General features: G+C 33.1%; 1 protein-coding gene across 5 annotated transcripts in view; it reads right to left on the bottom strand.

Annotated features, from left to right (window-relative positions):
- The window catches only part of KIF6 (kinesin family member 6), a 173,301-nt gene that overhangs the window by 84,330 nt on the left and 65,180 nt on the right, over positions 1-23,791 (bottom strand). For all 5 annotated transcript variants that reach the window (XR_007169484.2, XM_048080091.2, XM_048080089.2 and 2 more), the window contains 3 exons: positions 17,259-17,364; positions 16,262-16,403; positions 14,065-14,277 (listed from right to left, as the gene is read on the bottom strand). Coding sequence is in view for 4 of the 5 variants with exons in the window: in XM_048080091.2 (XP_047936048.2) it covers positions 14,065-14,277; positions 16,262-16,403; positions 17,259-17,364 (461 nt within the window). In the remaining variant the exon portion in view is untranslated. The remainder of the gene's footprint in view (positions 1-14,064; positions 14,278-16,261; positions 16,404-17,258; positions 17,365-23,791) is intronic.

The following is a 23,791-nucleotide window of genomic DNA, read 5'->3' as shown; positions in this document are numbered from 1 at the left end:
CTCATTTCAATACCAACCTCAAAGAAGCACATGACAAAAATTTTAATCTAAATCAAATCAATTACATTCCAATATACAGTCTTAATTGAATTTCATTCTGTAAGTATTTAGAAAGTTTAGAAACTGCTATCAGGGTGTTTTTACTCTGAAAATGACCTTAAATGTTTACATCCAGCTTTATTTAAATTATAAATTCACTTAAATTCACTCAAAGACATACTTAAGAACATGAGTGTAGCCTGCAAAGATTCATGAAGGAAGTTAGGAATGGGAAAGATATCCTTTTGACTTAACCTTGCCTCTTGAAACAGTAAGGATAAATGCATAAAATTTCTAACTTGCAAAGCATGGAAACATTAATTAATGTTCAATATGCCACAGGGAAACAACAAAATGCTCATATGTGCTGTCTCAGAGACTCAAATACCATTACTTCTTTACAGAAGCCCTGACAATAAATCCTGCTTGGTCGTGCAATGATGCAACAAATCTTGTAACTGCCTTGGCCCCGTTGTCTTTCTAAGAGCTCATCTTTTCTCTGACTAGCACTCCTATCTTTATAGGTTATGCCCCAAACTCTAGGCCCCCACAATGGCAGGAATTAAAAATATTTTGTGCTAGACTCAATGGACGTTTTGGTCATCAGGCCTTGACCTGGCAGAAGCTGTTGTGCCCAGAAAATGAGCATGCAAAATGTCTAGCTATAAATATGAAAGTTATCATTTTAAATGTACACATGGTCCTTGAGAAACCAGAAGGAGATTGATCACGTACATACAAAGAATTATCACTGCAGCTAAAAATTGGAAGGAATGTTTAATCTTATATACTTATATACTTTAGCATTTCAATTAAAGAATAGACATCAACATGAAAATAAACAGAACCACAACCAGTCTTTGTGGCAGGTTTTACACTTTCCTGTTAAATGCCATTGGAACTGAGGCAGGTATTTCCAGCACTTTTATGTCCAGGAGTGGGTGCTACTATCTGATTTGGCAGTGGCACAGGAGCATGTCCTTAGGACATCTGTGTTCAGGTACTATTTTGAAGTAATATGATTTTTTTTTCTTTGAGGAATACAATGTTCACAGGAAAAACAAGTGATTTCAGCAGACTAGGAGTCAGAAATGACAAGGACTTCATATGAAAAAAGAAAAACAATTCACTATAGCTTTTTCTGTAAAGTGTTCATGACAACAAGAGAAGGATTAGAAATTCTTATGAAAAAGAAAAGATAGTATAACAAAGTTATACAAGCTGTTAAGGAAATTTAAATATAAATTACTACAATGAGATCTCCTGAAAACAGACATAGACATTTGCAGAATACATGGAAGCATTAATCAATGGTAACACAAGGCTGTGAATAATATCTTAGGATATGTTCTCTGACTGTCTGTCCTCTAGAAGCAAATACATCATAAACAAGGACTGGAAAATACATTTCATTTTGTTCTTAGAGAAAACAGATACACAGACCCTTTTGAAAAGAAAATTTTCTTTTCAAGAAGAAAAGATTTTTATCAGTTGGAGACATCCTGTATAATACGTTCTGTATTATAAAAGGTTAGTAACACACTGACTTCATTATTTTAAAGACAGTGAATTTGAGAGAGAATTAAAGTTACCACTTCAAACTTTATATCCCTTTCATCAAAATTTTATCTCCATCTAGTTTTTTTATGCATTTCATATGATATGGCTTGCAATTCACGCATTTCTTTCTGAAATTACCACAAGATCCCAGTAAATGTAGAAGGAAAAAACAAGCCTAAAAACGTGTGAGCTAAACAGTGTTAGAAAGTATAAACCGATGCAAAAAGAAGATAGCATTACAGTTGAAATGCTCCATCTCTTCAGTTAAAAACTTTACAAGTTGCCTATATTCTATGAAAAGCATGTTATATATATTTTATATATATATACATACAAATATATACATATATATATTTACTCTCATGAATGCCAATAAATCAGTTCTAACTTTTACAGTGAAAATTATTTAAGCCAAACACTTAATAATTTCATACTACTGCTGTGATAAACCATACTCTATATGTTTGTACTCTCTATACTGAGACACAAATATGCAGAAACTCTTTTGGTTTATATTGAGGAATAAGCAGAAATGAGACAGTTTCTTCCTAAAGTAGTCTGCAAATATATATACAAAAAGAAGTTAAATCTCTCCATTCATATTTTTGGGAAATCATATTGTTAGTTCCAGCATGATAAACTGATGTTCTTAAAGGCTTCTATCCCAAGGTAACAGAAAGGCTAAAATGGAAGGAGAAAACAGTAGTTACAACGTAATATGTATAATAAAATAAAGTGTAGATGGTTTCAAACATGGCTTCCAATATTAACAGCATCTGATTTTCGGATTACTTTGCCATATTAGTTTTGCCTAGAGTTGAACTTCCAAATACACTTTTTGAGCTGACCATTATTTGAAGGAATTGTGGAATGAAAATAGAAATTAAAAACATTAAGACTGCAACAGTAAGATAGTTTATCACAAAGAGGCAGCAGCAGCTCAATGGCCAAGAGGTAACCAAGTGAAAAAGGTGTGAAATTATCACACACAATAAAATAAAACATGGAATACTAATTATAGAAAATTATTTACATTATAATTAGACACTAGATATTAGAGTAAAAGATTAAATTTTTCTTAATTTTGAATGCAGGTCTACTAAAAGTATGCTGAAAATCAGGTAAGGAGCTCACACTAAGAGTAGGATTATTTGCACAAATATTTGTCAAAGTACCAGAGGGGGGAATACTGTCTTTCAGCAAATGCTTTGCTCAATAGTCACCAAAAGACTCAATTCTATAAGTTCATTTCCCAGAAAAATGGGAAAAACTAGTTAGGGAGAGAAAATAAACCATAAGCACTGTAGTATGATAAAAAGTGGACATCTTAGAACTTTGTCATGACTAGGTATTGTCTTTCACAATACCAGAGTCAGATACCTGGTTTGAAGAACTAGAATTACAGTTAAATGCTTACCAACATAAGATAGTTTATTTAGCTACACCACGTCAGTTACAGGAGACTGACCATAATCACCTACATCTCAGCGACCTTTGGTTGCACACAGGTTCTCAAAGAACCATTTTAGCTCTTTCTATAACTCTATATAACCAGTACAATTTTCAGATTTGCTTTAATTTACTGAAGTGTTAGACCAGCTCCTACCTGCCTCTAGCAACAAAATGATTGAAGACTGTTATCAATGTAGCTCAGTTGGTTGTTACAGCTGAGTATCTCAGCTATAGGTTCCAAAGACAGGCCCTGCAATGAATATCATTAAGTTTTTACCTGACCTATGAGTAAGAATCACCTGAAGTTCACACTGAAGTCAATAATGCTCCAAATTGTCTCACATTAACCTAAATACTACATAACCCCTTGCTGACATGGCATTATTCTTTTAAAAGTATATTTCTGAACCTACAGGAAAAGTGGCTGAAATTGAACTAAACAAAGGCACAGTTACGAAATAGATGTTCCAGAGTTAAAACTGCAAAAGATAAAACAAGAAGTATTGGAGAGAAGTGAGCTGTACAATTTTTGATTTATTCAGCAAAAACATCCAAAGGTTTAAGAGCCTTACCAACTTACAGAAGCACAAAACTGGCCTGAAACATTTGTATGAGTCTTATCTTAACCTGTTACATGCATTACAAATATCAGGAAAAAAAATGAAGTTTTGTGGGGCATTTCCAATAATTTCTAGTTTGGGCTTATTACTGAAATATCTGTAGACTTGTCTCTCAAGACAATATCTGTTTTTGTTACACCAGGACATGAAAAGCCATTTTCAAGATTAAATACACCAATGAAAACAAAACAGAACTCTTTATTTTATTATATAGCAGAATTAGTACTATCTGCACAGAAATATCTGAAGATTAAGCTAATACGATGAACTTTTAGTCTTTTGTATTAACCATATGCATAGACAATGTGCATGCAGTGGCTCTATTAAAAGGCACTCTAGTCACTTGGGACTGACGTTCTTAATAATAACAATATGGAAGAAGTTTCACAGATGTATTTGCCAATCCTGACAGTCAATATATAAAGGAATTCAGTCACCCTTCAAATACGCAGAAACTTTCAGGAGCACATTTTACTTCTAAAATATCGAGAGTTGAAGAGGTTCAGTCACAAAAAGTAAAAACATCTTTAAGGAGTTAGTCTGAAGAATCTAATATCATTTTTAGACAGCCAAAATATGGCTAATGAATCAGGAAGCCAAAAAAGATTTGAAATAGTAGAGAACTTCCAGAGAACACTAGGTTACATTTCAGCAGAGTAATCTGGATAAGAGAACAGTAAACTCACATAAAAATACTGGAAACTTTCCCCATCTAAACAGACTCAAGAGGAAGGCTGTAAAAACTGCCAAAAGCATCTTTAACAAGGTTCCAAACATACGTTCCACATCAGAAGAGATTCCCAGCTGAAAAGTGGAGAGAAAAACACAATAGGCATCTTAGACAAACCAGAAATCTTTTGTAAAACTAAATAAATGTGGGGAAAGAAAAAGCTGTTGATGGCCATATAAGTGGTAAGTGGTTTACATAACAGCATTTTCAATATATAAGATAATACAGTTTCAACATCTCCAAAAAATTAATGAAAGTACTGTAATGATCCAATCCCCACTCTCATTAAAACCTTACAACTTACAAAATCTGCCTTTAATGCTGCAAATGGAGATTTGCAACAAAAAACTCCTCTAGCTCCAAAAAAGCAAAATCTGGGCTTCATCTCCTAAAAATAACTCCATGTTCATATTTATAAACACTTAGTTAAGAGGACAAAAATCCTAACACAGAGAGCTTTATCATAGAATGCCAATTGCAAGAGCTCACTTAACTTTAAATCAACAACATGTATTTATATTTCTTTGTGACAAGGAATAGTCATCTGTTGTTGCTTACATGGATGTTTCTAGAGCCTCAAACTTCTTAATCCATTCATGTTTTACTTTTCACTAATCTCAGTGAGTTTGATTCAAATTCCTTACTCAAGCAAAACTCACAGGGGACTCACTGTGAATTCTGACAATATAAAGCTTTTGAAAGCCACACAGAAGAACGGATTTTGAAAAAGAAAAACACAGAAACAACAAAAAAAACAACACAAGTTAGTCAAGACTCCTATAAACAGACAGTTATCACAATGAATAATATGATAGTCTTCTTCGTTTTTACTGCAAACAATGTACATTTAAAGAAAGCTTTTTTTTTTAGAAAGTAATTCTATGAATCTTTTACTTTTTCTTTATTTCACAAGATTAAAAGAAGAAATAAAACTCTGATATTCAAGACAGAGATACCAAACATGTATAAAAGCACATGACATATTCAAGAAGGCAATTAATCACCTGATCACATGCTACAAAACATGTGCTTGAAGTTAGATATGCATTCATATTTATTACAAGAACTGGAGCAATAAATATTTTATCTGGTGACTTGAAATACCAGAAAATAACTTCGTTAAACTTCTCAGAAGTACAACCCCATAACATTGTTCAAAAGCACATGCCGACTGAAAACATTTAGATATTTAAAAAAGCCTTCAAAATAAATTCAGCAAATCTTAGGCAATGAAGTCAGATACTTCCTGCTTGGTCCTTAAACTTGGCAATAAGAAAAATGTACCACAAATAATCATTCTTTATTATAGAAAGCATACATAAGAAGTTAGGGACACAACATGTCTCTCTAAATATTAACAAAAGTAAATAGTAACAAAAGTTTAACAGTAGCAATGAAATATTCTGAACATCTAACTAACAGCTGGTAGAAGTTCAGCTGGAGAATGAAAGTATTTTTTTTCCTGGACCTGTAGCAGAAGATATAGGACATCATTTCTATTCTCAGAGGTCAGAAAGATCAGTAGCAAGTCTGAACAATGTCCCAACAGCATCAGTGATTAATTTGCTGACCAAATTGCAATAAAATAGGTACATTTGTTTGGTGACAAACAATCTCAGTCATGAACACAGTGTCAGGAGTCTGTCCTCAGGTATTCCAAAGCATCACTAGACCCACAAAAGGCCCCAAGAAACTTATACATTTGCTAAGCACTTAATTTTTCTGGTGAGTTGAGACCTGCTTTTTTCTAAATGAAGGACATAGAAGAGATTATGACGGAAAACCTCAGTCAATCCTTTCCATTAGGGAGCTTTCTGTGGGTTTCCCAACAATAGAAAGAAGCTTTTCCCCCAAATTATTACATAAATACATAAAATAGCCAAAATAAATATTTTGAGAAGTCTTAATACAAGCTGAAAATATTTAGCTTTCAGAACTGAGCACTTGGTGTGTTATCATCACTGCTTTCCCACTACTCATAATCACCATCTGTTTATAGAAACCATCTCTCAACTTTCATTTTAAAGTCAACTTGTCAGCAATTCAGTGGGAATGCTCTTTTTCATACATGCTTGCATACCACCAAGCAAAAAATGATCTTAAACCCCGATTGGGTTGCACAACAGATAAGTTCTCCACCAATCTCTAAAAAATCCCCATAACTTTTCCAATAAAAATACAGGAAATGGTTAAAAATGGTCAAAACCTGATACTAACAATTTTTTTTGTGAGACTAAAATAATTCCTCTCAAACCCATCAGCATATTCCTGGGCCACCTGTTCTAGTGGGCAGCATCCCTGCCTATGGCAGGGTGGTTGGAACTAGAAGGTCTTTAAGGTCCCTTCCAATCCAAGCCATTCTATGATATGCAACTATTTGAAGCTATCACTAAGATTTATTGTGTTCTTTGAATGTCACAATATTCACACTGTTTTCTGGTAACCAAATTGTTTACATTTCAGTAGAAAAACAAATCCAGTAGGAGCAAAAATGACAACATATATCTCTTACACTGACAGAATTATGCTACAAACAAGCAGAAGTCCAAGATCTATTTCAAAACAAGACTTATCTGTATAGAAAAAGTGAAAAAAGCACGGTAAAAGTCAAATACAACACAATGTTGTCACTCCACTGACATATACAATGAAGTCTGATTTTTTCTTCTTTTGCCAGAATTCTTCATAATTTGATTTATCCTGAAACTACCAATATATAACAGTGGCACCATCTCCTGAGAAAGACTGTATGTAGTTCTATATTTGGGTTAGGATTTCACGTAAAGGATCTCTACAAGATATAAATTACGAATAAAAAAAAATCTGCAGGAGAAACTTTACAATGAAGTACATTATTGAACTAAAAATAAAAATGTTGAAGCCTATGTAAAGCTCAGGTTATTATGCCAATAATTTATCTTTTCATTTTCTGGAATGCTCATCTGAAACATAGATTAAATTCATAGCCAAAGAGCTATGTCTGTTTCAGATTTATGAACGATATCATGATGCAGTAAATAATAGCAGATACCCAGCCCAGCTACTGAGTACGTTGGAATGTTGTGCACACTTACTCATGTAGTTATGAATGTATAACTTAGAGTGTTCTGTGATTAAGATGGCTATTGAAAAGCAAGTTCTCCTTTTTCATGATATAACAGTTGGACTAAGATAAAAAGCTCTGGTCTGTTCACTCTAATCTAACTGTCTTATGCAATCTGTAAAAGCTCCTCAGTGATGGGAGCTAGCTTGCCAAAATGTCAGCAGCAGGCAACCTTCCAATCTAAACAGACAGTGTCGCACTGTTGCCTTACTGAATTAGAGGAGAATGATACCTAGCATTCCCTCCCAAAAGAAGTCTCTTGGGATCCAAGAACAACAGATTTGACAGCATGTAAACTGGTATAATTTTTCGCTGAAGAATTCAATGCTATTGTCATCAGCAAAATCTAGGATAGGACAATACTAAGATGCTGTGCTTGTGTATTCCTTTGTTCTAATCACCACAGAGAACATCCTGATACAGGCTGCTATATAAACTAAAGAAACAGAAAACACAGCAACAATGCATATGTCCAATTTCAGTCATTCTTATTAGGTCTGTTGGTATCAAACCTCTTGGTTGATAATAATTTACTAATGACATTCTGAATATGAGCCTTTATATTTAAATAAGCAGTTAAGGACATAGCTGTTCAGAATAAAATCTGATTTAACATAAAATCAACTCTTTACAATTTAGTATTTATTAGCAGTTGGTCAATATGATATAGTGGTGCCCAAGACATATTCAGAATGTAAATCTGAGGTAACAGTCTTTGTTTCTCTCTATGATTGTACAGTTACCATCATCAAAGTCTGCTATTTAGATTTTCAGGCATATAGTAGATGGAGAAAAGATAGAATGTACATGAAGTTAAACAATATGATATGTATATCAAGCCTTAAAAGATATATTATCTGAATTTAATTTCCTCTGAAAGAGCACACACATTCAGTGCAGCATGGATTAAGAAAGTCACACATCTATGTGACTTTCTTATATAGATACGGATAGGATTCTCCCACAGATATTTCACTAAACTAAATATTTCTTTATATGCTTTCTGGCAATTTCCTAGTTTCTTTTCAGAATGAAGAAATGAGATAGGAAAATAGAAAGACATTAGAGACATGATTAGAAACATGACACTAGAAATACAATTTTATATTGCATTAAATCAGACTGTAGAATAGGCACAACAGAATTAGAGAGAAAACCTGCAAACTAATCAAACCATTAAAATAGTTTACTTGATATAGCCTACATGCTGTAAATTGAAATATGCATAAATGAAAACTGTTTTCAGGTATGGAAACTGTTTAAATGATGAAGAATAGCTTTAATATTATACTAAAGGCTCTACTTGGGAGTCCTACCTTGGCTCAGGCCCAAGCCCTTTCACACATCTTTAGCAAATCCTTAATGCCTATAGACAAGAAGACATATGCATATAGTTCAGATGGCTTTTGAAAAGAACGCATAGCTTCAGAATTATGATTATTATTCGCAGGTTTGCAATATGTGAAATATGAAGCTCAAGTGAGAATCATATCTCACTTCCACTTCTCTTCTGTTTGATGAAATGTCAGGACAGAATTCTAAGACAGGTCATCATCAAAAAATTTTTCCAAAATATCAGTCCTTGCCGTGTAAAGCGCAGGAGATACAGCCCGACAATTCAGGCATTTGAACTGACATACTGGTTCCTACTTTATATTCGAAGATCACTGTTGTACATATACACACAATTGTTGGTACTGTTACTGAGGGCAGTATCAAATGTGAGAATTTACTAATGCTTCTGAGATTCTTATTTAAAGACTAAAGAATAACTAGCATTACATAAATGACGTAATTATACCAGTCATTTGTTGATAAAATACAGCTACTTTCTGCTAACACATTTCTGATGTTATCAAAAGCTTTGTACTAAGAGGAAACAATTCTATTTAGTAAAAATCATTGTGACACCAAATCAAGTAAATTCTTCCTATAAAATGAGAGCATGATAAATAGAAAAAGTAGGAGTCAAATGGATATCTTCAGCTGTTGAATAATTACAAATGCAAACAAGCAATATGAGAGTATTTTACACAGAAACGGGAAGAGGTATAAGAGTCAGCAAACAAATTCTAAACTTCTCGGTTTTTTTAGAAGATGAATTAAAAACAAACACACAGACATAAGACAACAGATGTAAGATCAGTCTAGCCTAGTATCCTGTACAGTAAGTGGCAGCATGGCAGTGTTAGATAACTTTAAAGAATATGTGAAATAACTACTGTAAAAATCCATTATATGAACTGCTGTAGGAATCACCTGAGTTCTTATCATTGGAATGGTATAAAACCTGAAGAAGGAGTTTTAATATTCTTTCTTTTGAAAATCTTTAATATCTTTAAAGCTGTATTTTATCTCTAATTCTTGACTACTTAGTGACATCTCAGTCTCTGGTACAGGGTCTCACCATGCCTTTTGACAGTCTGATTATCCTAGAATCCAAATATCCTGAGTTGGAAGGGATGCACAAGGATCAATGAGTCTAACTCCTGGCTCCACACAGGACCACACCAAAAAATCTGTCATTATGATAATGACTTTTTAATTCTTTCCCTGAACCACTCATTTAAAATACTGCAGAGCTTAATAAAAAAATATTTTTCTTTGCAGAAACCACAATAAGCAGAAATCTTAAGATTCCAATTTATATTTTTTTCCCCCAATATTCTTAGGCTTAGTTCTGGTTCTTTCACACATGTACAGCTCATGGTATGCAACTCCTGTCCATTTATCTATTCCTTGTAACCTCTCTCTCACTTATTGTCTAGGACAATTTCTTTCTCATTCCTGCATTCAGTCTCCACCACAATAATTAACAAGGTCAAATCCTGCTAAAGCCTGAGAGTTTTCAAGCAAAATAAAAACCATCAAAGCTGATTACTAAGTTCAATTACTAAGCAATTTTAGACAATAAGTGGCAATATTAAATAGTTTAACAGATATTCACATTAGGACACTGGCAAAAATCCCTACTTCCCAGCTCTTGTATCTGAATTTTGAGCTGAAGATTCTCTCTTGCAGTTAAAAATTTATTTACAAAAATACATAAAAAAGAGTATGCAGAAGCGTAAGTCATGAATATGTAAAGCAGTTATATATGATAGTAAATAAAAAAAACCAACTATGCAACAGTTATGTCTACAGTTATTGGAAGTTGTTTTATGTGGGTTTCAAAACTAACAATTTGCAAAAATATTGTTATTTATTGTCATTTAGCCAACTCAGAGGATGTAAGGAAATATAACTACAATGCTTAGCAGTTAAGACTTTTTAATTAACCACCATAAAAACTTCCTTACTTACACAATCCATGCTAACTGGCCAATATAATTTGTATTGTTTGAGTTGCTATTTCTGTGAAGTATTAAGCACATACTTAATAAATCCCATGACATTATTTACATGACTAAAGTTAAATACATCTTTAAAATCTTGTAAAATCAGGTTCTACAAATGGTTTCAGTTAGTTCTGAAAATTTGGTATGCAGAAGAATTTTTTTTTTCCAAAATATTAATATTAAATATTAAAAAATATTAAATACTGCTTTTGCCTCCTTATCTGTTAAAACTGACTGGCCTGAAATCTAATGATTTGAATATTTATCCTCATCTTTAAGATGTATGAGTCAGTATTTATAACTTCTGGAGCTGACAATGTAAGTTTCTGGGATTTCTTTAATATCTGTGTTAACTATGTACAAGACATTAGAAAAAATAGTTATGAAACCTGGTGAGGTCTGTGGTAATTCCTAAATCTTGAGAAAAGCATTTCATATTTTTGTAATGGTTCCTATCAAAACCTCTTTCTTATTCTTTCACAAATCTACTGAGACAGATGATAATTTTATCATTGTAGGAGGTCTGTAGCTATCAGAAATTACCATGAGAAAGATGGCTTCTGAATTCCATAGAGAAATTTGAAGGTTAAAAGGAAAACTTTCAGTCAGAATATCTATTTAGTGGATATCAGAGCATTAAAGTAACATACCTGCAAATAATATTTTGCCATGAAAGTTGACCACTGCACTTTGCACAACTGGTGTTTTTTCAGAACATTTTGCTTCATTGTTAGGTGGAATTAATTGGGTTAATCAAGTCTGAAGCTTACGTATATGTCCAGGTCTGAGTCCAATACAAAAGAGAGTCATATCCCAGCCATTAGCACTCAGAGCTGAGGGTTTTTGGCTGCCAAAGAATGTACCACTATATCTTTGCACTGTCAAAGCTTTATAATAAAATAGAACTGTTGTAACCATTTGAAATTTTATACTGCTTTGCAGCTAAGGATCTCAATATAGTAACTTGCCTACAAAGAAACTGGGATGCTTAAGTAGATGTGCCCCCCCGTTTTTAATGCGATCTCGATCCAACAGTACTATAACTTATAGTTTTATTATTATTAGTTTTTATCACGGCATAGAATGCTTGTCCTAGTACTGGCTGTCTTTTCACTGATTTTTACTCCCGCCTTTTTTTTTTCTTGAGAGCCTTCTAGGTTTATTGTATCTACAAACTGATTTGAAAAATATGTAATAGTCTGACTATTCTTCATGAACTTTTAAATATAAGTGTTAGTTTCGATATGAAGATGTATTGAAGCTTTTTATTTTCAAAAACTTTAAGAAATTAAACAAAAGAAAGAGAAAAATATAGTTATTTGTACATTAGGGAGAAAATGCTGTCATTCTCAGAGACACAAAAGAACGGGAGAGCACAGAAACTCGGTTATATTATTGGAAAGACAACTGGTCCCCCAAGATTGGGTTTAAGGTATCCTTGCAAAGCTGTATGGGTTGTATTATTAACAGTTGTTCTACTATTTTTTTTTCCTTTACTATTACATTTTTTACTCTAAAGTATTCCTTGAGCACCATAACACAAACATTAAGAAATAATGTTTTAAGGCATTATCGTTATAACAGCAATACATTAGAGAAGTCCTAACGCTACCAACATTACTGGACTAGACTTGTGGCAGAATGTCAGGCCACTGGAAAGGACTGCAGACATATAAGGCCACTTAAAATAATCTAGAAATAACTTATTTATCTGTAGTCCTCACAGAAATATAAGCACAAATTTTAAAAATAAATTAATTGTAGTGAAACTAAGGGAGGGTTTTTATGTCCACATTTTGCATCTTGGTTGTTGAGGACTTTATTGTTTTCATGTCCACTTGGAATATCATGGAATATCGGAATCTGACCCAAAGCTGATTGAAAAGAGCAATGGAAAGAAGGGGATAGGTTTATAGTTACTTTCAGGATGAAAAAGCCATATAATATGCAATCCAATTATATATAAAAAGTCTCATCTCAAAACAAATTACCTTTTCATGACAGAAGTCCATCTAAAACTCATTATCCTAACAGGATAGGAATCAGTTACATTTACTTATTGATTAGCCAAAGAAAATACTTTATCATTGTAGCAGGTTCCCTGTGCCAACCATCTGTTCCAAATTATTCTTTTTTCAATGAACAGTATTTTGTATGTTTACCTAATATATTTTACAAAACAGCTCAAGTAGAGTAAAGAATGAATAACAAAAATTGGCTTTACTAGGAGATCTTTTATCAGTTACATACGGATGAATAGTACCCATTTGCTGACAAAGGTATGGCACATGGTAAAACTATACTCAGTGTGTTAGCTATCGGAAATGAATGCATTATTTATCCATTCAGCTCTAACTTGTTTGCAAAGGATATGAGTTATTGAACCACTTCACAAATAGTTATTATTTTTAAATACATCAGAACAAGAATTTTGAATTTGTTCTCACTTACCAAGGTCTTGCTGCAGAAAGGTAGCATTTCAATAAAACTATTCACATGCACAAAAATGCAGTTATTTGTCATTTCTGGAACTAAGGCTTCAATTCATTTGATCACGTTAATTTAGTAATAATAACAATAATCACAGTGGTTTATTAAAAAATTAAATAAAAACCAGATGTCAAAATAGTATAATATAAGTAAAATGTTTAAAGACAATCACAAAAAGATTTGTGTTTACAATTTGATATAAGAGCTAGAAGCATAATTACTGAAATCTCATTCTATTCGAACATAACGTTTCTCTCCTAGGCTGAAAGATTAAAAGATAAAAGTGTTTATTGGTGTTTTAGGATACTGTATGACTAATAATGCCTGCACAGAACTTCTTTCAATATCTACTGTTCTGGTTTAGATTTCTTTTTTTTGTTTAAAGTCACTACCTCCAAATCTTTTGGGGAAAAATGTTATATCCTAATATTTTTTATGAGTTATGCTCAGAAAAACTCTTTTCTGAGAACAAATTTACTTGAAGATTTAAAGGCTTGCAACTGAATTTATATTCCATTTCTGGAGGACCATTCAACAGAGGATTAACATCGGTTTGTTACAGCCATCAGCACCTTGAGAGGGCTATAAATTTAAATCCCTGAATTTGTAGATACAGAATTAGCACAATACTGCTGGTACTGAAAATAAAATTCTGGTTCTGTTACACATCTGAATAATATGCTGAAGATCATACTGAAATAACCCAATAACTGCTCACTTAATTACACTAACCTGTCTGTCTGGAAAGAAAAGGCAGTCTGTTAACTGAAGAGCTGAGATCTTTTGCCTCATTCAGTCTAAAACAGTTAGATGGGCTCCACTTTTCTTCCAAGTTTATAGAAAGAGACTGCTCCAAGGCTGCAGAACCAGCAGAGAGAGCATTAAGCTGGAAAAGAGCATCTTGTGCTTTCTTTTTTTCTTTTTTTAGCAAATTTACTAGAATATCTGCAAGATACATTAAGGAAATCATCAAGGGTTTCTTCTATATAGCAAAAATCTTCTTTGTTTATCCCTAAGTTTTTTTATTCAATGGAATAATTCACATATGAAAGCCCATTTGTGAATGTGAATTTAGAGTTGGGCATATTTTTTATAATCATATCCAGGCAGCCTAGTTTTTGCGAAACAGCAGAATCATTTCTACTAAGCACTAACAAATTCACACATTGACCACAATTGCTGATCCCATTCAATCAGTGCTTGATAAAAATATTTACAGACAAACAGAAATGAAAACTCCAATAACTTATTGACATTGTGTGACACTCTTTTTTACTCTTTAAATTCTTTAAACAAAATTTCCAAAGAAAAGAAAAGAAACCCTTAACTTACAGGTAGATTGGCAAGAGTATCACATTTGTAATCTTTTCACAATAAGAAGGTTTACTAAATAATAAATAACACTACATATTTATTAGAAGTATATTTCATAGAAATACATTTTGCGTAACAGCAGATAGAGGGCTTACAATGAAAATTATTTACATTCAGCCAAAACCACAGGACTTCCTGTGAGAGAGATATATATATGTGTGTGTGTGTATATATATATCTAATATGGTATTCATTCTAATCCTAATTAAACCACAGAAAATCTAAGTAGTCTTTGGGGAATATTATTAACTAGACTGGGTAGCAATAATAAAACATTTTACAATTTAGTTATGATTGACTAAAAAGCTTCAATACTTCCCATCGCTTTATCACAGTAGTCATGTTATTAAATCTCTAATGATGATGTACTGTCACTTAGAGGCTGCATACTGAAAAATAGTTTTTTGTTCAAAGTTTTATACTTTTATATATATCTCTTATGTGGATTTACCCAACATGCTTCTTCCTTGTACTTCAGCAAACAAAGCCATATATATCTATCAAGTACAGGAGCATTTGATATAGATGTTTAGCTTTTTCTCATTAGCAACTTCATACCAATTAAATCATTTATATCAGGAAGAAATGTTTCTGTACATCCAGAAGCATATCCAGACCTGAAAACTGATATCAAAATTGAGCAATTTTTTTTAAAAAAAAAACAAACGGATAATTCAGTATTATGACTAAAATTATTTGAAAGTGCCCCTTGGAATGCAAACATTTTCTGTGACAAAACAAAAATTGAGAAGCTTTCCTGCCACCTCAGTTCAGACTGGTAACATGCTACATGCAAATGAAATAAAAATTAATTATCTTTTCACATAAAAAAAAAAAATCTGGAATTGCTGTATATGAAGAATACAGCTGAGTTTGCTTTTTTTTACTTATAACTGTGAAAGCAAGTATGTTACCTATAAATCTATAGGAAAACAAAGCTGTTTTTCAGTTCTCTGCCACTTTCAAATTTTACCCACAGAGTAGCCACAAAGTTAAGGACATGGTGATACTGTGGTCTGCCAACAGCTCTGTCAGCCAGCTAAAAATAACTCCCTACCTTCATCATGCAATGGTGCAGCTACTCCTGTCTGCTGTGAGGCCCTGAAATGGACAAAACACATCTGAGCAGTTTAATATTTTTACATGCTAAAGGCCTTAGCTTTAATTTAATTTTTAAAGGTGCATGTTTTGTAAGGTAATAAATTTATCTTCATATAGCATCAGAATTTCCCGTTCTACAAAAAGGTTTAATTTGCTTGAGGAAAGTGTTTTAGGTGTGGCTTTATCCACAGTATTTGGATCTTGGCTGGACCATTCTAAAGATAAGTGGTGCCTGAATCCAGACTTTTGGTTTGGGTCACAATTGAAATAGAAGCAGGTGCAAAGTAGGGGTCCTGCCATATAAAAGTTGGGAACTGAGTAATTGCTTTAACACAATGGGGTCAACAGAGAGAAATTCCTTTCATACAGCCAACTCCTATCTCACATACAGAAAAAAATATTGTAGCCACATCAGCTGAAACCCAAATATTATTTTTTCCTTCACAAAGGATACTGATCTCATTGTCTCTTTGCTGCAGAAGTTCTTTCAGTTTTTTCAACTCTTCTTTTCCCACTTCTTTGTTAGTGTCTTTTTCTTCAGAGGTGTGTTGTGAGACCATTTTTTTATCAGAAATCTTTGAATGGTTCATCAGTTGCTATCAGAAGAAAGAAACAAACATAAGGTATGCTCTTGTAACCTTACCTACAGCTATGTATTTATTCTACTCTGTAACTGTTTAGCTATGGCTGCAAAGGAGAAGGCCTGCCTAGACTCTTGAGAGAACAAACTCATGTCACCAGTTGACTGTCAAGTTATATGCATTGCATCAAGCGTTGGGCAAGTTGTATTAGTTGATCTTCACTACCAAACATACAAATTACTTTACCCTTTCTACACATAAACTCAAGCGTTCTCTAGCATTACAGTGCTTTCACCATTAACAATACAACTGAAACCTAATTATTTAAAGACAATAAGGTCAGGAATGTCTACACTATTATATCAGAAAACTCTATCCCAAAATACAAAGTATATATTACCTTCTATTAATTTCTCTGTTGTTCCTACTTCAAGTGTATCTTTCAACAATTTAGAAGGGCTTACAACACTATTACGACAGTTAGTGTAACAGATTCAAGGACATGGTATTTTTACTTTTATTTTTATCTCTTTTGATTTGTCAGAAATAAAGACTCCATAGTGCTCTGAATACTGATGGATGTATCTATCCATTTCCAAATAACTTGTAATGGGTTTATTCAAATAACTTGCAGTCCTCTCTTATAAGTTACCACATGCTGAGATCCTTGCTGGGTTTTCTACACAATTCTGCTGCGTTTTTCTAATTAAATTTGAAATTCCTATCATTCCTCCCTGCATTGCACAGTTTGTTTTACCCTTTTCCAATGCCTCTCAACTGTACTACATTTCTTTTGACTCTTTTCAACTGTAAATGCCTTCAAATAATTTTCAGTCCCAGATGCACTTTCACTATGTTTAAAAGAAATACCTTCACATGAGAGAAGCAGTACTTGATCTTGCGCATGTCTGCACCAACATCCAGAGTGCTTTCAGGATCATTATCTTCCAGAAACGTTTCAATTAACTTATCCAACCTGAAAAGACATAACATTTTTAAGGGGGAAAAAAAAATCACAAACAAGCAGACAACTCTTTAAAGAATTTAAAGATCTTTTGACATTAAGAATTAGAAATTAAGAATTTAAGTTAAGAATTTAAAGAATTAAGAATTAGAATTCAATTAAGAATTTAAAGATTTTTTGACAAATCTTTGTCAAATTCTGATTCACCAAGCTGACTGATACTAGCAGGCTATTTCCTTCAAAGTCTATGCAATTACATTGTACTTTTGTGCCTGATATTAAAACCTGGATTTGATACTGGAGATTCTACAACTGCATATTAAAAAATACTTTCACATACTAATGCATAGTTTTAGAACTGAAAGCAATGAAGAAGTAATCTTTAGTTCTTCTCACTTATTTTATAACCTTCTGTTCTCCTGCCATCTAATAATTAACATGATCTAAAGCCTGTCCTCTCAGAAAACATAGCAGATGAAATTTTTAGAGGCTTTGTGCATAGGATTTTTAATATCTATCGTTATTGTCAGAAGATAAAACTATTTATTTTTATGTTACAAGAATCAGCTGATAACATAACTTTCATATATAAATTTTCTTGCTCCAAATACCATGCAGAACAACTAATTTTTTGATGCGGATATTTATATGTTTCTCAAAGACCTACTGCTCTTCTGATTAATGGAACGTAGTCAGCATTTCATTCTCTTGTAATTTATACTTATTTATCAAGCACCTGACAACATCTTTGTAGGCAGAAGTAATTCTTATTTCAATAAATCAGTCTTCATAAGAAAATCTGGCACACAGGAGCATCCTTCCGCTCTTTCAAAACCAATTAAAATATCTAGACTGGAAACCTACACAAGTATAATATACCATCCCTTTGAGCTGGATGTCACAGCTGTATGCATACAGTCAGATTTTTCTCTTGGATGCTTTCTTATAACCTCCCTGGGTTTTGTGTTGCAGGATGTATGGCAGATTATCCTCAAGAAAAAGGACAGAGGACCTCTAAACCAAAATCAGCCCCTAACCCACTTACTGAGATATGTTTCTGGAAAATAGCAAGTGAAAGTTTGAACTCCATCAGCTGGTTTTTGATTAAAGGCCCATGCTTCCCAACAAATGCCGTAACCATTAAGGTAATACGCAAATGGTGGGCAACAATTACAGTCACATGCCTTGTAAATAATAATTCTATGATTTTAACTGTTTATTTAGGTTACTATCCTCAGAAGATGATCTTAGGTGAACCTGAGTGTGCTGCTGTATCTAAAATAATTGCATCTATTGCCAAATGGTCAGAGAAGAGTAGGAGTTCAGAACTATCCCTGTCCCTAGCATTTTTTTGACTAGTTCTGTTCAGCTCCTCCCATAATACTCAAGCCTTCTGAATGTCCCTTAATAGTCATTTATCCTCTTCAATTACAGGATTGGGAATATTATTGCTACTTGATTACTTAAGCATTTTGCTGTAACTCCATAACCAAAATTTTAGTCATAATAATATTACAGTATCTAAAGCTGGTTGGGAGATCGCCCTGGTTTTGAAACTTCTTTTACTAAGACTTGTCGCATTACTATATTGTAGTAACAATTCCCTGTGAGAAGATGAAACTATGAGATGCATGACAAACAGAAAAAAAAACACCAACAACAATATTCTTTATTTTTAGAAGAAAAATACATGGAAACTAGGAACTGTATGATAGTATAACATAACAGACAGGTTTGGTTATTTTTCTCCTCCAGATTTTACCATGACAAAGTGCCTATACTCAGAACAGGGGAAAAAGAACACAGCAACCCTTGGCTAGTTTCTGATAAACCGTGCTCTCCCATTTTCATCACTTTAGTTAAAGAACAAGAGACAAATACATTTTTTATACCAGTCACTGTATTTGCAAAATTAATGACTTTTGAATTTATGGAACACCCACTGAAGACAATGTGAACTTTACATGTGGAGAGCTTAAAAGAGAGGATATTTAAAGATAAATATAAGTTACAAAAGCATTATTGGCATTGATCATCTTCTCACATTAAAAGACTACAAAAACTACTGGGCAAAAGATACCAAAATTCTACTTATTGCTACAGGATTTTTTTCCTCATGAAGAGTTCAACGAAAGAAAACAAAACAAAAAAAAAGAAAGAAAAAAAAAAAAAAAGGTCTGTTGTATAAGAGGATATTCATAGACTCTTTACACACACCATGACCAGGAGAACTAACCCTTCATACATGGAGGCAGGCATTTGTTTAACGGGAATAATAAGTAACTGGGAAAAGACAGACATTTGTACTATTAAGAAGAATGCTATAGAGTGATTACACGGACATGGAGAAAGTCAGTATTTGTCACTATCCTAAGCACCATATTGATTTCAGTGAATAACAGGAAACAAAAATATTTTTTATAACTAGACTGTCTAGACTGACTATATGAAGTCATCTATAAAATGAGCCTTTAATCTTGAACTACAACGTAGAAAGGAGATATTTTACCCTGACTAAGATTACCTGTTTGCTAGGGACTTAGCCATACTCAGGTTACCATGGATTTAGGCTATGGAAATCAATCAAAAAAATTACACTAACTTCCACCGTTACCATTACCAGAATAACATGGCAGAAAGTTAAAATATTTCAAGAGAAAAAAATAATATATAATTCTTGTAAAAAAAATGCTCTATTTTTGATTGCCAGTCAAGAGTCAAAGTTAACTTGTCAAAGTGTAATGAGTTAGACAAGCTGGAGTTATAGATATGACCTATTTCCTGATTCTTATGCTACTTTTAATATGTTTGGCATTTGTGAAAAAACATAACAGCCCAATTCATTTTTTGCTGTCTCAAGGACTACGTGGAAGCCAAAACAGGTCTGAGCACCAGAAGACTGAGTCAAGTCTGAAATAGCAGAATGTAAATCAGAAGTTTAAACCAATTAAGTTTCATTGCCAATTGGTGGAAACCACAGAATCTTCAGTGTATGTTTAGGTACTTTTCTAAAATTTCAACTTTAAGAATTAGAACAAGAACAGACCACCCTAGTCTGAACACTACAGAAATAAACAAACAAATAAATAAATGAAAACGGAAAACAAACAAACAAACAAAAAACACAAAGAAGATCCCCATCCCCATGAATACCAGCAGATGAAATTATGTACATTTAGGTTTCCATGTAAAAATTACAATGAGATATATAAATAACATATTAAAAAATACAATGACATATATAAAATATATGAAAACTAGAACACATAATCATATAAATTAGAGCTGTAAAGGATTTAAGAAATTTATATTGGACATCTACAATTACAACTCCAACGCATTCTTCCTAGTCAAAGCATCACATAGAGTCAGTAGTTATCCTCCTGTTAAAAGAAGCAGAGCAAGAAAACCATTTTTGCAACAAGGAAAGCCAAAATGATTTTTGGTTTTCATTCAGTTACCTTCAAAAGATGAAGAGTAACTTTCTCCTTTGCAATAATTATGTACTCAAAGATGGTTACCTAATCTCTGATCCTTAGTTCTTTAACAGATAAATGCATTTTAAACTATTTTCCTCCAACCAAAAGCTGTCACAAGAATTTATGTCTGCAAGTATCAAACTTGAAAACCACATAAAGCAACCCAGCCACGAACAACATCTAGAGGAACAAGAGAGTACCTATCCAGAGAACTCCCTACAAAATCTTGCTTTAGTTGTTCTGGCTCAGCCCGGAAACTATCTACCCTGACCTCTCTTAAGTAGTATGTTCTGTTTCTTGGAAAAGTCATTAATTATAGTACATTTTCAAAAAGACCTGAGTAACCAGTCCTTAAAAGCAGTAATGATGATCTTCTATCATTATGCCAAGGATAGTAGGTTAATATTTGCATGCCCTCTCAAGAAGAAATTAGGAAAAAAGCTGCCCAAAGAAGAGACTTTTCAAAATGGATTTGCAAAAAAGAATGAGCATGCTTGGCAAAGACTATATTACATATTTTAAGCATTTCTATGTTTGTGACCAAGCTGTTCTTCAAAAACATCTTGGGCTGAACATAATGTCCCTATTACACCCACTGCCAAAAGCCAATGGGAAAATGCTTTAGAAAAATCAAAGGTAGTTGTGTATGTAGGTTCTATGACATGGTTAAGGGTTCCAAGGAAATTCATAAACCAGAGGGGTGAAAAAAAAAAACCAAACACTTAGTTTTTAAAGCTTAAAATGAGAAACAGATAGGATCAAGCAGAAAAACCCAACCAACATAGAAACATACAAAGAAACCATTCCAATGTACTATTTATGAACACTGTTGTATGCAGTATGAGATTTTTTTTTCCTTCCTTGACTTTATTTATGCAGACTAGAACTACAGCAGTTCTGTTTTTTATTGTTCTTATATGAGAGTGATTGCAGAAGAAATGTTTGTTTTGTTTTGTTATTATACTCCTTTATTATCAACATAAAATGCAGTTATTATAACCTCTTAGTAACACAACCTTTAGTGGCAAAAATCAAATCACCCAACTAAAATGAAAATTAACTAAAATTCATCAACTCAAGGACCTAATAATGAAATAATAATAATAAAAAGCTTAGTAGCAAATACACCTTACTGGAGCAGAAACCCGAATACAGAGAAGGCCTCTAACACCAGGAATTTTGTTTCACACTGGAGAAACCTTTATAGAAAATAATTAGACCTTAGCCGCCTTACTGCTTAGCTTAGGAAGTTGAAGAGCACCAACATCAACAGGAAAAAAGAAAGGATGTAAACAGTTTTTAATTAACTGAAATTCAGTAGAAACCTAGTTATGTGGTGAGCTACAAATACAGGAATAAAAATAACTGAATTGCTTACAAGTCACACTTAATTGCTTCAGTGGAAATATGCAGCATATACCTTTATTTCAGAATTTGATATTCAATTTTAAAGTAAGACAGTCAATTTAAGCTATTTCAATGTCAGAAGAGGCTACAATAATCTGATATACAACCACCTAGCCACAGGACACTTTCAGTGAAAGTACTAAACTAATATAAAAACAAACACACAACAACAACAAAAGAAACCTGAAAAGTATGCTTGAGAAATGTTAAAATCTTTGATTCTGCATAGAAACAAATATGAAACCAATAAAGTCTTTCATTTTTTGTAATTAATATTGTTAACAAGCAGGCTGCTGCATTCTTTGTAAGAAGTTACACACCATTAAAGGTTTATTAATATTATTACAGCTGCTAAAGTCAAGTGGGGGGAAAAAAAAAAAAAAGAGGGAATGCTAGGTTCTGCTCTATTCTATTCTTAGCTTCTGCCTAGCTAAGACAGCAGGCCTAACTTACACTAACAGGAGCAAGAGTGTACCGAAGTCTAGTGCCAGAATCCTGCTGTATCAGGAAGAATAGTTCTTCCAACAGAAACTCCCCGAAGGAGGAAGAATGTGAAAGTATCAAATAAAGACCAATTTTCTGTGAAAAGCAACAGTAAACAAAGAATGGGGTTTTCTTTCTCTGTGCTCATCAGAAAAACAAAACAAAAACAAACGAAACAACAACAGCAGAGAAAACAAGAGTAAAAAATTCCCACCAGAAAAGAAGTAAATCATTTTCTAAGTCAATGCCAATGGAAGAGTATCCTATCATTTATGATATGAATTTAAATATCATTTTTATATTGAGTTTATATATATTAACGTAGTACAAAAAGAAAGGCATTGCAATGCTGATTTAGTTGAGTTTGAATAATAATACCAGGCTCTGAATGAAAACACAAGTCTGTTCTTACAATGATGCTGGGATGAACGCTTGAAGAAAATCAGTCATAAACAGCTGGGGTGAAAACTTGTTAAACTAACAGTGGTCTCCAATTAGTGACTGTGAATCAGTCACAAAGTCTTGGTCTATCATTCCCCTCTTTATAACATTTTTCCTAAGAATGTAAACACATACAGTACTTCAGCTCACAGACAGCTTTTACATTAACAACTTTATTTCTCTTCTGTTACTTTCCACCTTTCAGGAATTCTTTAATGAAGCCTGCTTACCATTTAGACGACAGAAAAATCACAAAAGTTTTCTATACCCAATATTTTAGATTCCATGCAATTTTTCTGATAGCACAATTCCAGATTGGTAAGATGAGCGCTCTGCTACTTCAGTTTTACCCATTCACCAAAAAACAGATTTTCGTCTTAAAAAAAAAATAATAAAATAATCCACTTCTGAAACAGTCTTGTGTTTCCATGAAGCAGGATGCAAATTACACAGCTGAAATGCATCAGAAAAGTACTCCTAGCCAACTGAGAGTATGTTTTTAAAGTTTAGAGCTCTCAATAGCATGCAGGATGCAGGATCTAAAAACACATATTTGGAAGGACTCATTTTGACCTTGTTTCATGTGCCATGATTCATTTCTGGGAGAGCTTGCCTTTTAACCCTGATCA

The sequence above is a fragment of the Anser cygnoides genome, chromosome 3 (genome assembly GCF_040182565.1).
Source record: "Anser cygnoides isolate HZ-2024a breed goose chromosome 3, Taihu_goose_T2T_genome, whole genome shotgun sequence".
NCBI classification, from domain to species: Eukaryota; Metazoa; Chordata; class Aves; order Anseriformes; family Anatidae; genus Anser; species Anser cygnoides.
The sequence above is the reverse complement of the archived record's forward strand: the minus strand, read 5'-3'. Positions and strand labels throughout refer to the sequence as shown.